Genomic DNA, 15,041 nt, shown 5'->3' on the forward strand with positions numbered 1-15,041 from the left:
CGTTTCAGACACATTCAGAATGAAACAGGAAGATAGCATCTGTATGTTTTTTACTTTGAAAAGACAGGAAAAGCTATTGTTAAGCTATCTTTTGGGGAAAAATCTCTCCAGAGGAATGACTTTTTGATTCAGCAGGCAAAGAACTTCAAGATCTTGGCACACTGGCAGAAAATGTTTTTATTCTGCAGAAGATTCTATAGAATAAAACTTTTAAAAATGGGTCTCTGTAAAATTAACTACAAACTTTTTATAGCCATCATTTCAGCTTTTGGGGTGTGTGATTGATGGCCCACTATTTCTGAAAGAAACGTAGCTTAACAGGAAAATTACCCAGGACAGCCATTACAAAATGAGGATTAGCTCAATTTTGCAAGTTTGATGTTTAGTTGCTTGATGAGTACAAGTCATATCTAACAGCAAAAGCTTTCTATACAGATCCATAAACTAAAAATTAAATACTTAATTTTACTTAAACCTTTTAAGAACTGTCACCATTCTGTTTTGGTCCACTGGCTTGCTTTCATCAGTACAACCGCCTCCAATCTGATTTACTCTTAATTCATCAGAGATTACACATAAAAAATAAATAGAAAAAATAAAAATAAAAGACTAGAAGAGCAGAATAAAAAGCTGCAGTGATTTGACTGAGCAGGTTGAAGGTTACAAACATATTAAATCAGATAATTGACAGTTCAGCTACACTGAGACATCAGTTTCTGCTAAACAGTCATCGTTCCCTACTGTTATGAAATGTCAGACTATTACATAAATACGTAAAGAAATTAACACATTACAAAGTTCATAACGACAGTCGATCTTCAGTTGTTGTTCATTGGAGCTTAAAAAAGAAACTGCTCATCACAGTTATTTCCAGCAGTCGCTCCACCCTTGACCTCAGCTGATTTCAGACACTGACCAGCACAGTGATTAAACGCCCTCCCAACTGAAACTCTTTCCTTTTTAAGGACACACTCTGACATCACCAGAAAAATTACTTCCAGTAGACATGACAAAACCTGCCAAGTAAACGTTATACATGTTGAAATACTGACATGAGCTTTTGGCTGAAGACATGGTTTAAAAACTCTGGTATAACTGATTAAATGACCTTTTAAGAACATATCATTTATGGCTGTTTAAGATTAAATGTTCAATATCATGTCTTTGGTGATAAAAGTTCAATATTTTGCCACAACTCTTACTTTAACAGAGATCTTTATTAACTAATCCTCTTACCTCTATCTTAAATAGAATTAGGTTAATGCTCCTCCTGGCTACTGATCTGACAAGTGAAAGACAGCCTTACTCATTTACTTTCAAGATGTGTTTGCAGGTTAGTGTTAATGTCACCAAGAGATGAGCAAAGCAAAACCAAATTAACTAACTAAATCCTTATGACGAAAGCAAAGTGAACTTCCTCAAGTGATTTACTATAAATACCATCTGAAAACTGGGAAATTCCAATTGAAGCAGCTAAACTGTTTTCAAACCACACAAGATTCAAAACAGGTTAGAAAATCTTCTCTGTGGCTGACAGGGAAATTCAGACATCAGAATTAGCTGCAGCTATTTAAGCTCAGGATGTGCTAAAACGGATGGCCCCTTTGGATCATTTATCAGAAGGAAAACTTCATTCTGGTTGAGCAAAACATCCATTCAAGTGTTTTGACAACAGCTCGAAGATACAGTCATCAAGCAGCAGTATGAGAAATTTGCTTTGCTGACATTTTCATTTTCCCTGGGAAGCTGCAGCCTGAGAAAGAAACCATTCAGTTCTACCTCCTCATGTGCAGCTACGTAATAAGCAGCAGGGCTGGTTTTATCAGTCACTCATACAGGTTCAAACAGATTTAGTGCACAAACATGCAAGTTTGTGAACTGTGTCGAGTACTTGTGCAAAAGCGCAGGGGATCAAGGAGTGAAATCCATCAAATACTGAAACTTTACAGAGATTATTCATGTCAGGGCTACAGGCGCTGGGACCATTTATTCACATCATGTGACTCATTTTAAAGACAATGTTACAATACTTTACCTAGGAGCACCTATGTAACTTATAAATAAATATGGCCCACATATGTATGTTTTTAAAATTGCTACAGCTGTAAAGTGCAAGAGAAGGATCATATGTACCAGTAAATAGTAAGTAGGGTACAGACAGCTCTGGCTGGACTGTCTGGTCAGTAAAATTTATGCTTTCCACCTCTGTCGCTTCAGACTGTGCTGTAGCGCTACAGTCCCAAAATCTGACACCAAGAAGAAGAATCAGCAGGAATGTTTTATAAAACACTTTCTCTATGACAGAAATGGTTTACACATAAAAGATACCGCATAAAAAGGAACCATGTATTGTATGTACTGTTGTCAGTGTTGCCAAACATTAGAAAACTATTATTTCTACCACAAGCTCACTTCAGTTCATTTTGCAAAAATGACTGCTTATTACAACAATAAACGAAGCTTCGTAAACCAGGCCTGTCTAATGTTTCTTAACTCTAAACCATGTAATGGAAAGTGGGGTTCATGCACATTTTAATATGATCCAACATTCAATCATTAAAACCCATATTTCGTTTAAAAGAACCATCAAAAAATTCAGGGTCTTCTGGGAAGCTTGAAACTGATCTATACTACTTTTATTTCTCTGCTTATAAACATGAACAAAACACCATTCGAGGTTAAGATTTCACCTTTTTATTGTAAATTATTAACTTCACCTTGTGTTTCTTTGAGATTTTTCAGATATTTTATGTGCTTTTGAAAAAGCTGTAGTTTCAAAATTCATGTTTCATCTGGCTTGGACTGTGTTTGTAGCATCAGGTCTGATGGGTTACATGTGATTGACGGTTTGATGCAAGACACCTGCTGATGTGACTACCAATGAAGTTGGTATGTAAAGTCTATCAGTTACATCTATCAGTTGCACAAATAAGAATGTTTTTTTAACTGTGTTCAAAATGCTCTGTGTTATCTAGAAAAATGTAGTCTTGAGCGCTGGTTTCTGTTACCTCTCGTTCTACAGTCTTTGTGAAAATCAGGGCTTCAGACTGAAATGTCACACTTCATGGATGACTTCATTTAGGATAGAATTTAGAGAGAATTTTATTAAGTTATTTGCAGCTTTGCTAATAACTGTAACAACTATTCATGATCTTTTCTCCTATTTATCTACTTTACAGCTCAGTGAGCTGGAAACAGATCAGAAAAAGGGGGTTTATTTCAAAAGGTCCTTCATGAAGTCCCACATCCACGGTCTCCCCCCCACTGAACCCTGGTAGGATATCAATTCATACTTCCTTTAATAGTTTCTTTAAAACCTCCAGTAGTTTGCAAGTTAATGCTTTGAATATTATTTACATTTTTAAGTTTGTTCTTTCTTTGCATAACCACATGCCCTTTCACTCACTACCAGACAAATCAGGCAGTAAACCAACTGCTTGTGACCTAATATGGAAAGTAGTTTGTACCGTCTTATCTATTTTTGACATCTAAACTTCTCATTCTCAGATCTCAGACAACTTGCCGTTAAACCTTACTGACAAGCGTCACAGAAATGCTCTTCATCTGCTTTGGTCTTGACACATGCAGCTCTGTGATCACTGGCATTATTCAACTAAACGTCTGATTATTTCTGTTTGACAGCTCTTATTCTGGTTGAATGGAAAAGAAGTGTTCAAAGAGTTCATTTAATGCAGGTTATCAAATATGAAGCCAATTCATCAAACGGTGCAACGGTGATAAAATTGAAGAGTAGATCATTCATATATATATATATATATATATATATATATATATATATATATATATATATATATATATATATATATATATATATATATATAACAGAAATGTGACTAATTAAATGTACATGCCAAGTAAACTGAGCTTAATCATTTTAACAATTTTTAAAAAGAGGTGAGATGATGCTTTATTGATAAAGCTGTAACTTTATTATTTTTACCTCAGTGTCATTATTCCCAGTATTAAAAAATAAAATTCAATTCTACTCTACAGTAATTTGGCAGACACTTTCTCTAAAGCAACTTATATCTGAGAGTATTTATGACTAATTTATACGTCAAAGGTTTTATCATTGAGACAATTAGGAGTCAAAATTGTGAGATCTCTACATGTATTCCATCTGTATTAATGAGCCTGTATTATCTCTAAAACACACACAAACATTAAATGTACATGGGTGAAACCTGCTGTGTATAGAAAGAAACACACCAGCATTAGCCAGAAAGTCTATTAACATTTTTTGTCTTTGGGGGCTTGAAAGCAAACCAAAAAATCAAAGAAATGTCAAAGTGAAAATACTGGATTTATGTCTTGCTGGAAGTGGAGACACATTTTGAAAATGTGTCAATGGAAAGTCTAGGAACCAGTTTTGTTTAATTCTTTTTATTTTTCAATATTATATCAGAGGTAGTAAAAATTTAATTTACATACAAAATCCTTACACATTTATGATATTATCAAAGGTCTTTGTCAGAACGATGCCCATTAAACGCTGCTGTCACACACACAGAAACAGGTTCACAGCTCTGTACCAATAGTCCTCAATTCAGATCTACATACAGACTGACAAGTGGATGCCAAGTACTGAATCAAAAAGTCCCACAATACAAAAAAAAATTCGCTATTCATGCCCAAACAGCAGTAGACAGTACGAAAACAATAAATTTTAGAGAGCTAGAACAACTTCAAAGGAAGACGAAACAAAGACAAACATGGTCAAACAAAGTTTCAGGTTATTCTACCTCCATATCAGAGATGACGTTCAAAGGCTTTAAAGAACAAAAACAAAAAGATGTAACAGCCTGTCACAAAGGGCACACTTGACATGTAAGGACCTTTAGGTTTCTGATGAAGGTAACAGGGTGACTGATCTGGAAAGGGGTGGCAATAGAAATCGTTCTTTAAGTGTGTGCACATGTGAGTGTGCTGCTAGGGGTTTGGTGCAGTACTGACAGGGGTCATACAGTACTGAAATGAAATTTTCATTACAACTTGTCTTACTCTTTGTACTAATTTAAAAGAGAATTCAGACTAATCCATTAGTATTTATTAAAAAATGTAGCCAAGTACAGTTATATAGTTATTTATTTAATCCTAAAGGAATCTTATCTCCAAATACATTGGGATGCATCTTTAAAAGCACTGAATCGTTAACAAATAAATCCTGAACTAATCACATTGCAAAGTCAACACTGACAGATTTACTTATGCATGAATGTTAAAACTTTCTACTAGGGCTGGGCGATTAATCGATAAAATCGATAAATCGAATTTTCCATTTCTGGAGATTAATTTTTTTGAAAATCTGGATTTTTTTCCATAGTTAGTTAGCAGCAGACTTAGCCCTCCCTCCACACCAGAACGGTGTTTGACAGATTTTCAGTAAAGTGACCGTCACTCACGTCTGGGATTTAGCTGTGCGTATAACTGCAGTGAGAAATGCTGCTCTCTACGAGATGCAGAAATCAACTTAACCCACAAACACTAGTTAAGAGACAACCTTCATCAGGGGAATTATTTCTGCAGTGGATCCTGTATGATAAGGATCCAGATGGAAAGAGATCACGGATGCATTGTGTCGCATATTTCAATGTAAGATATGAAGTCGTTTATATGGTGGAAGAGCTATGACATTATATGCTTTATTTTTGCTAGCATTCATCTATATAAACAAATGAATGTTTTTAATAAGTTTATTTATGTTTTGTAAAAGAAAAGGAAAAAAAATCGATTAAAATCGGAAATCGGATTTGGTTATAAAAAATCGGAGATTTTATTTTTAGGCCATATCGCCCAGCCCTACTTTCTACATCTATTAAATTGATATTTTACACATAATGCAGCCCAAATGGACTTATCTAAGCTATTTTTCACTTTCTCCAGAATTGTGAGTATCAGTATTTTATCACTAAAATGTGATTTATTTGAAATACGATGTGCAATACAACATTCACTCAACACTAATGTCCACGCAGAAGCCTTGAAAAATTAGCACACAGGAGCAGCACCACAGGTAATCTGTTTACCTGTGGAGTGGCTGATGTATCAGAGAGGAAGCAACATGCTCCTCTTATGTATGTAATCAGCATCCATTTATAAATAGAGACGCGCTGGATTATGTTCTGGATATTGGATTACACTGAAACCCAGACAGGATTTCCTAGTAGGGCCAACAGAGAAGTGGAGTAGAAGGGTTGTTGACCTGTTAGGTAACTTACTTGACTTCATCCCTATAAGGTCTGGCAGAACTAGTTTTACTAGGTTAAAGCACAAAGAGAAAAATGAGCCATTAACTGATACGCTTTCCAGAACGAAACTTGATGTCTTATTCAGAAGGTAAAGTACCTGATTAAACACAATAAGCTGCTGATTACCTTCTACAGGTATTGTATGATAATTTGCCAGGTGCTTTGGTTAAAATGCAAAGGTTTTTTTTTTTGTGTCATCACAATTTTCTTTGCATCTAACAAAGCTAAAAATAATTTACCCACAAACTGCCTGCTTGTCATATAAGGAAATGCAAAGCAAGAATACCCCGGAGGCCCATGAAGTAACAGAAACGTGGCATTTCTAAATCACTACTTTTCATTTAAAAGCAGATTTGGTTGCCATGTTAATATCAGTGACTGTTTATAAGATAAAACAAGACATCTTACATTTTCATCTTTAGCTAATTATTGTAAATTAAATAATCTACTGAAAAATTACACAGGTTTGACACTCAGCTACATAAAACTAGGGATGTACCGATACCGATATTAGTATCGGTATCGGCCCGATATCACGTGCGTGTACTTGTACTCATCATTCAGAAAAGTGTTCCGATACTAGACCCGATACCAGTAGCATAGGAATAGGTGTATATGGTTGCGCTAACACACTCCAGTCCAGTGAGGGGCAGCAACACGCCATGAAACAGACATAAACCAGGTAAAAAAAGACATACCGATAGCACTTTATGGAGGGCAGAGCACATTTCCTGCAACACTGGAAAAGGAGGCGCTATGTCCGCTGTATGGAAGTATTTTGAAGTGACCGATGGTGACAAAACTAAAGCTAACTGCAAATTATGTTCAGCAAAGCTGTCACGAGGAGGAACGAATTCAAGGACCTTTAACACAAGCAATTTAATAAAACATCTAAAAAATCATCACTGTGCCGAGTACAGAGAGTTTTCTAGCAGCGGGAAACAGCACCAACCAACTCTGCAGCAAACCGTGGAAAAGCGGGAGAAGATGTCGAGGGACAACGTGCGTGCAGTGAAAATAACCGAGGCTCTTACCCAGTACATTGCTCTCGATGATCAGCCGCTGTCTGTTGTTGACAACATGGGATTTCGACGCCTTCTTGCCGTTCTGGAGCCGAGGTATGAGATACCTAGCCGTCACCATATCACTGACACCGTGTTGCCAAAACTACATGACTTTGTGAAGAGGCACATCCACAACCTGTTACAAGACGTTGCAGCCGTTAGCTTCACAACTGATATCTGGACCAGCAGTGTTAGCCCCATGTCCCTCATCAGCTTAACTGCACAGTGGATTGACGGAGATTTTACATCACAGAGAGTCGTCTTGCATGCAAAACAATTTAGGGGTTCGCACACTAGTCAAGCCATCGCAGGTGTGTTTGATGATATGCTTCAGATATGGAGGATCCCTAAAACTTCTGTTCATGTTGTGCTGCGTGATAACGCCAAAAATATGATAAAAGCCATGAATGACGCTGGACTCCCAAGCTTGCCATGCGTCGCACACACTCTCCAGTTGGCGGTTCACGAAGGCCTGTTGGCACAGAGGAGTGTTTTGGATGCTGTCTCAGTCGGACGGAAAATAGTTGGACATTTTAAACACTCTGCTTTAGCCTGCTCCCACTTGGAAGACATTCAGGGGCAGCTCAACCAACCAATTAAACGACTCCAACAGGATGTGCAAACCCGCTGGAATAGCACGTTCTATATGTTGCAGTCTCTCATGGAGCAGAAGAGGGCTCTGGGAATATACGGGTCTGAACACCAGCTTCCCGACAATCTCACCGCTCACCAGTGGGCGCTTTTGGAAAAGACTGTTTCTGTCCTGGCTCCATTTGAGGAGTTGACGCGAAAAGTGAGTTCCTCAGATTCATTGGCATCGGATACCATTCCTGCTGTGACTGTGCTTCTCAGACTCTTAAACAGAGAAACGGACGAGGATCATGGCATCAAAACAATGAAGGCCACCTTAGCTGCAGCTGTCAAGAGGCGCTTCATTGACACAGAGAAAAACCCACTCTACTGCATCTCTACTCTACTTGATCCAAGGTAGAATGTGTGTTTATCTGTTATTGTGTGAGAGTCTCATCAAAAGGAAACTTTTACAGTTTAAACAAGTTAAAATATTTTAAAATCTAAGTCGAAGAATATAATTAAATTGATGCATTGGGATTTACAATTAACACACTCCATTAATTTAATTAGTTGAAGCTTGAGTGTTCTTACTGAAATGTAATTGATATTTACCAACAACTTGAAAAACTTTAAATGGTTAAATATTTTGTTTTCACTGTTTCAGATACAAAGATCGTTTTTTCTCAGACATCAGTGGTGCTGCAGGGGCCAAGGAAATGCTGAAGCTGGAGCTGCAGAGGATGTCGAAAAGAGAGGCAGAGGAAGAACATGGCGAGCCACCTCCCAGGAAGCCTCGCAAGGCACAACCCAGCAGCAGTCTGGACAGTGTGTTTGAAGAAATAGCAGATGAGCAAGAGTCAACATCAGTGTGCTGTGCACCGGTGGGTGCTGCTATTCAGTTGGAGACCTACCTTGGAGAAACCACAACTGCACGTGAAGAAAATCCGCTACAGTACTGGGGGGTTAATAAAGTGCGGTTCCCCGCTTTGGCTCAAGTATCACAGAGATACCTCTCAGCACCATGCAGCAGTGTGGAAAGTGAGAGGCTTTTTAGCTCAGTGTCTCACATTGTAGATGAAAACCGGAATAGGTTAACAGCTGACAATACAGAAAAGCTACTTTTCATTAAAAAAAATCTGCCTCTCACTTTTTAAAAAGTGGCTTAGTCCTCACAGGCAATAGTTACAGAAAATGTCATTTCAGTTGTTCTGCCACAGTTTTATGTTGGTATCGTTACATTTAAGAGCTTCAGTATGGTTGAGTTGAGTGAAAGGTTTGGCAACGCTGTTTTAAAACCTTGAATTTTAAAATGTGCCAGTTTTGTTACACTGAAAGCTAGATCTTTGTTATATAATGCACACAGTTGTATTTGGGTAAAATGTACCAAAAGAAAATAAAAAATGTTTCATTCTTAGATCTGTAATGTCACTTATTAGTAACTTGCCAGTACTCAGCATTGGCAAGTTAACTTAATAAAAAAGGATGTCGTTTACTACAACCTAATGAAACCTTACACATTTATAACGGCAATAATGACCATAGTGACAGTAATGTCCACATAAACATATTTGGTATCGGCAAATATCGGTATTGGCAGATATCCAAAATTCAGATATCGGTATCGGATCGGAACCCCAAAAAAGCAGATCGGTGCATCCCTACATAAAACTGGGTGGCATTTCCGTCTCATTATCCAGAAAGGTCACAAGATAATGCAAATGATGTGCCAACCATGCCGCTGAAGAGTGTGAGCGCAACATTAATGGAATAAATAGAAATGAAGACTGTGACTATAGTTGGCAGTTGTGTGACAAAATATGTGGTGTTAAATATAAACCTGAAAGAGATTAACCTAAACCTTTATCACTTCATGTAACACTGAGAGAAACCATTTTAATCAGCATACACCAAGATTTTATCTCAAGCATGATTTCCTGTAACCTTTTCCTCCAGCTGAGATGTTCACTATAAAACTGCAGCAGACTTTTAATTAACTTAATAGCAAATTTCATCTCACATTCAACATAAAAGACTGTTGTTCACATCTGTCAAAGGGTGTTAATAGATATTCATCAAAGTACACTCCTGTCACTGTAAAGTCAATCATAAATATCTGTTATCTTTTACTTCTCCTCATGTCTTACAATTATCACTGTACAAAGTAGGGCAGTCACAATACTAAAGTTTCAGACTCGATGCCGATACTAAGGATGATGCTTGATACTATTTTCGTTCCTATAGGGAGGGGGGGTTGGGGAATTATTTATTTTTATTTTATAACAACATAATCTAAACAAAAGAACAAAAATATATTAATAAATATAAGAAACGACACCAATAACAAAGTAAATTATTTTAAAGCTCTATTATTTTGTGCAGAGTCTGAGCAGCGTTCTCAAACTGTCTGCTCACTGTGATGCAAAAATAGAAAGAAAAAAACAATTAACCACTAGTTTGTGCACTTATTCACATAAGCATCCTTTTCTTCACAATACTTGAGAAGAGATTAAGTAATAGAACTAGTTAAGATAATTTCTTAAACTAGATTAATTAAAAAACATTTTAAAAGATAAACTTTTTAAATGCGTCTGTCTACAGTCTATATTTAAAGGCATTAATAGGCAGGGCGTGATCAGCCAGTAGCGGCTTCGTGCATTTCCAGGCTGGTTATGAAGCAGAAGAACATCTCCTGCAGCTCGTGGACGAGCCTCTTGTGAGCACTTCTGGACGTAGTCTGTAGCATTAACGACTCATTAAGAAGAGAAAACAATAAGTGTTTTCACGTCAGTCTCAAAGTCTCCAATAACACCAGAAAAAGTCGCTAAATTTGATGCTTTAAAAAAACTAAAAAGAGTCACTAGAGAGGTCTAAAAACTCACTAAGAATAGCGACAAGTTGCTAAGTTGGCAGCAATGTAAACAACGGGTCCTCAACAGGGAAGCTGGTCTACAGCAGACTCCAAAGTGGCCTTTAAGTATCAATACCCATGCTAAGTATTATCTAAAAAGATACTAAATTTTAGAATCGATTCGCATCTGAAAATCTATTTTTTTAACAACACTAGTACAAAGTATAAAAAGTTAAATACTTCCTGACGTCTTTCTTGAGCTACGGTCATTCAAACATCACACGACAGCTGCACTCAGCTGTGAAGTCACCTTGCATTTCTAAGCTCTTTGCAGACTAATTTTCCAAAAACAACTAAAATGATGTGGCAAAAAACTCCAAGGACAGAAAACAGAGTTCTGAAATGTCCTGATGAAGTTAATAAACACAATTTTACTGAGTGGAGTCGCTCTAAAAATTCTTAAAGTTCAGATCTCAAGACAACGTGTTGACTTTAATAAAACCTATAAATAATATTGGGTCCATTTCCTCATAAGACGAGCGTTTCCATCTTTACCACGTTGGGAGAGTTAAACACATATTTCAGTCAGATTTTCAGGTGGCTAAAGCAACATATTTTCCAACATGTGTTTTCTGTCTGCTGATGTGTGTGTGTGAATCGGGGCACACACACATCAGACAGAAAGCATGTCGAGAGGGAAATGACGTGCTGTAAATAAGATTTTATCTAACGTATTAACCAGTACTAGAGGAAATGTAACCTTCAGGCTTCAGTGTTTTGGCCACAGGTTGTATCTTGCAATTGGTAAGTGAAGTCATTCATGGCTCAGCTTTGTGCCTTTTGCATTAGAATATAGAGCAGTTCATATTCTTATGCTATGTCATGTGGTAACCCTCCATTTATTTCATGGAAAAATATATATATATATTTCTGCGTGAACACTAAACGGAAGCTTGAACTTAAAAGATTAAAAACCTTGAACCAAATAACCAGAAATTGCAATTTGATTTTTTCCCCCCAAAATCATTCAGAGCTAGCTTACACCTCCATTCCCATGAGCCTGTTTAAGGGAATAAAATCACTCCTTCAACTCTGCCCCTTTCTTTCTCAGGGTCCACCTCTTTTAAGATAGGTAGCACTCAATAATCCTTGAAGGACATTATTACCATATGAAAGAGAATCCAGTATTAACCAGACAGCAAACACACACAACAAACCCAGGTTAAACACCTACCAAACCATTACAGAAATACTTAACAATTTTCTGCTCATATACATCTCCTTTATCTGCAGTTTGACCACCAAAATTTTGCACAGTCTTGTCACAATTAAATTTTTTTAACTTGTTCAAAAACTGCACCACAGAAAATAACAGCCTTTTGAAAAATTTTGAGTCCAATCAATACTAATGTAGTGATTCCTCAATCATATACCAGGCTAATAAACCCTGGGCTTCACCATTGCTCGCTCCCTCTATACATTCCTCTTTTCTTACATTTTAAAGTGGAAAATGTTAAGAACTATTGCTCAAATGGGCTACCTTTCACCAAAGTTAACAGGTATATTTAGGTAAAATTGGAGCTACTAATGTTGCATTCAGTGACAAATGGGAAAATTGAATTCACAACTTCAAACCCTCAAGTTTTAAATCCCAGCTGGAATATAAACATTTAGGTACTAATAAACCATTATACGTTTTTTCTTTCTTTCTTTCTTTCATTATGTGAACTATGTAACTGCTGCTGAGACTTTGCAGTTGACAGCAAACAAAAAGCCAGAGTTTCAACTTTCCACTTAAAAGGTACAGTAAATGCAGCACAACAGGAACTTGAAAGTGGGTTGGATATTCCTTCTCTGAGCTGCAAGTGTGATATAGAAATATCTACACTGAATCATAGAAAAGATCTTACATTTGCTCAGTTTTTAGAATAAAATAAAAACATTGTAGATGTGAATTTGGACTGTTAAACTGTGAAAAGCTTTATCCACTAATTGTTTTACTTTTAACCAACTAAATGGTAATCTGCTGATGATAAGATTATGAAAACTGTGTCCAAGTAACAAACTGTTGTTTGGAAATATCTCACACAGCCGGTAGTACATGTAAATATAGACTGAGGTGTTGCAAGGTCTTGTCTTCAACTAAAAAGGTATGTTGTTGCAAATGAATAATGAGATTAATACCAGCAGGGCAGATTACATGTGAACAACCCTTGACCTCAAATCCACAAACACCAGGCTGTTAGAAAAGTTACTGATAAAATAGGAGTATTTTGACCAATGTAACATATCTACAACACAAACTGGCCTAGACAAACTCAAGACACTTTTAACTTCCTTTTTTTGTGTGGTTAAAAAAGTTTCACTTGTAATCAGGACTACACATTCACTTCCACAGTGGCATAACCCGAACCTCTGATTATATGTTACCCGTGCAGAAGTTACAGGTGGGTGGAGAAACCCAGACACCTAAACTTTGTACTGCCTAGAAGAGTACTTAATAATCACTCAAGTTATCGCCATGTCAGCCAAAGACCCTGGTTAAATGAAGTTCTTTCCTTTCTTTTTTTTCTTTCTTTTTTGGGCTTTCTTGACTCTTGATTAACAAAAAAAAACTAATTACTTTATCTTACAGCCAGCACAAGAGAGGTGCGTAACTATCAAGCATTCCCAAAAGACGATTCAAAGTTTAAATCGCTTTTCAAGTCATCGCCCAAATAGAAAGAGTGGTGTCAGTCCGCAGCATTAGCCAGTTAGCAACAAAGGTAGCTTCCAAGCTAATCCTATTCCTTTCATTTAGTTTGACCATAACAAGTAGTCTTCTGTTTATATCACATGTTAAATATTTTATTTAAAAAAAAAAATCGAAGGAGCTCTCTTACTGCTAATAGTCCGTTAGCTTGAATATGGGGGTAAAAGTAGCACCAATCCACGGAGCCACCTTTAGCCAGCCAACAGTGTCAACATGGACAACTTTTAAACTAGGAAAACTACATACCCGACAGCAGCTCTCGTTGTGCGGTAACTTTTGCAGTGACTTGAAGCTCAGTTGTATTCCAGATAATGTCAGAAAGCAGAGTTACTCTCACACAAACAGACCGCTGTGTCCGCAAACAGCTACAGCTGCTGGAAACTCAGTCCCGAAGATAAAACCACAACATGGCAGCGCCGCGCTGCGTTCATGACCCACCGGACAGCCGGTAAACACATAACTAAATGTGCAGCAGGAACATGAACTACACCTTCCTTAAGTAGTTCTAAAAATTATATATTTACTTAATTTCCGATACATTTTTACTCATACTTTAACTTACAGGCTTTTTGATACTTCTTTATATCACTAGGTACTCTTAATGGCTTAAGTAACATTACTGGTTCCATCACTAGTTGAACAGCCTACCTACTCACATAAGCGCTGCTCAGACCCTTTAACATTTCAAAGCCAAATACTTATTTTTTTCTCACTGGCTTTTAGCCCTGCTTATCTCAGCTTTTACTTTACAAACACTTCTGTAATACTTGATTATGCTTTATTGTTTGTTTTACGTAATATTTATTGCTGATTTAGTGAATGTTAGTGTAGCTTGTACAAAACTTTGATTGTTTAAAAATGTAATAAAAAAATTAACTGACTTTGAAGATTGAGATTTAAAAAAGCAATTTTTTAGTACTGACAGTTTCATCATCATTCAGCTAGGAGTAATAGAAAAGCTATGCCACATCAGCTTTGGGTTATTGAACAAAATGCACCCGTATCAGTTGGCATTCTTCTGTACATGGAATGTGAATTAATTATCACAACTAATATCCTTCTCTGACAGTGTATTTATTCATGTTTGCAATATGGAGTGCAGCAGTTGACTGAAATGAACAGAGCAGGGATTTCTGTGGAGCAAATACTGCAAACAAAATGCTGGCAAATAAACATTAGTCAAACAGACAAGCATATTTCATCTTCTCGTCTTAGAGGCAAAAATATTCTTAATTTCATAAATATTTTAGAGGTTGAAAAGTACATTCAGTATCAAAGTGTGTACAGTTTGTTTTGCCCAGTGGCATATACACACACTCGTGGACCCTGAGAGAACATTTTTCCTTGTAAACAGACAACATATGGAAGGAAGGAAGAAGCCGAGAACTGAAGCAGTCAGCAGAAACATGATTTTAAGTTTTTCTTTCTTAAATTTTTAATCAAGTTGCCTTTTCTTTAACACTAAGAGAAGGCAAAAAGAAAGTAATAAAAAGGTGCAAGATAGTAAGATATTCACCATTAACTTCACAGATTTG

At 36.8% G+C, this 15,041-nt stretch overlaps 2 protein-coding genes across 2 annotated transcripts in view; one reads left to right on the forward strand and one right to left on the reverse strand.

The window, feature by feature from the left end:
• The window catches only part of plekhf2 (pleckstrin homology domain containing, family F (with FYVE domain) member 2), a 30,071-nt gene extending 16,139 nt beyond the window's left edge, over window positions 1-13,932 (reverse strand). The window contains exon 1 of the mRNA XM_041988087.1: window positions 13,753-13,932. The gene's annotated coding sequence lies outside the window, so the exon portion shown is untranslated. The remainder of the gene's footprint in view (window positions 1-13,752) is intronic.
• Window positions 6,999-9,446, forward strand: LOC121641793 (zinc finger BED domain-containing protein 4-like). The gene is made up of 2 exons (XM_041988086.1): window positions 6,999-8,320; window positions 8,571-9,446. The coding sequence occupies exons 1-2, from the start codon at window positions 7,026-7,028 to the stop codon at window positions 9,058-9,060; spliced, it is 1,785 nt and encodes a 594-aa protein (XP_041844020.1). The 5' UTR covers window positions 6,999-7,025; the 3' UTR covers window positions 9,061-9,446.
• Window positions 13,933-15,041: the final 1,109 nt, after the last annotated feature.

This window comes from Melanotaenia boesemani, chromosome 6 (assembly GCF_017639745.1).
Source record: "Melanotaenia boesemani isolate fMelBoe1 chromosome 6, fMelBoe1.pri, whole genome shotgun sequence".
Taxonomy (NCBI): Eukaryota; Metazoa; Chordata; class Actinopteri; order Atheriniformes; family Melanotaeniidae; genus Melanotaenia; species Melanotaenia boesemani.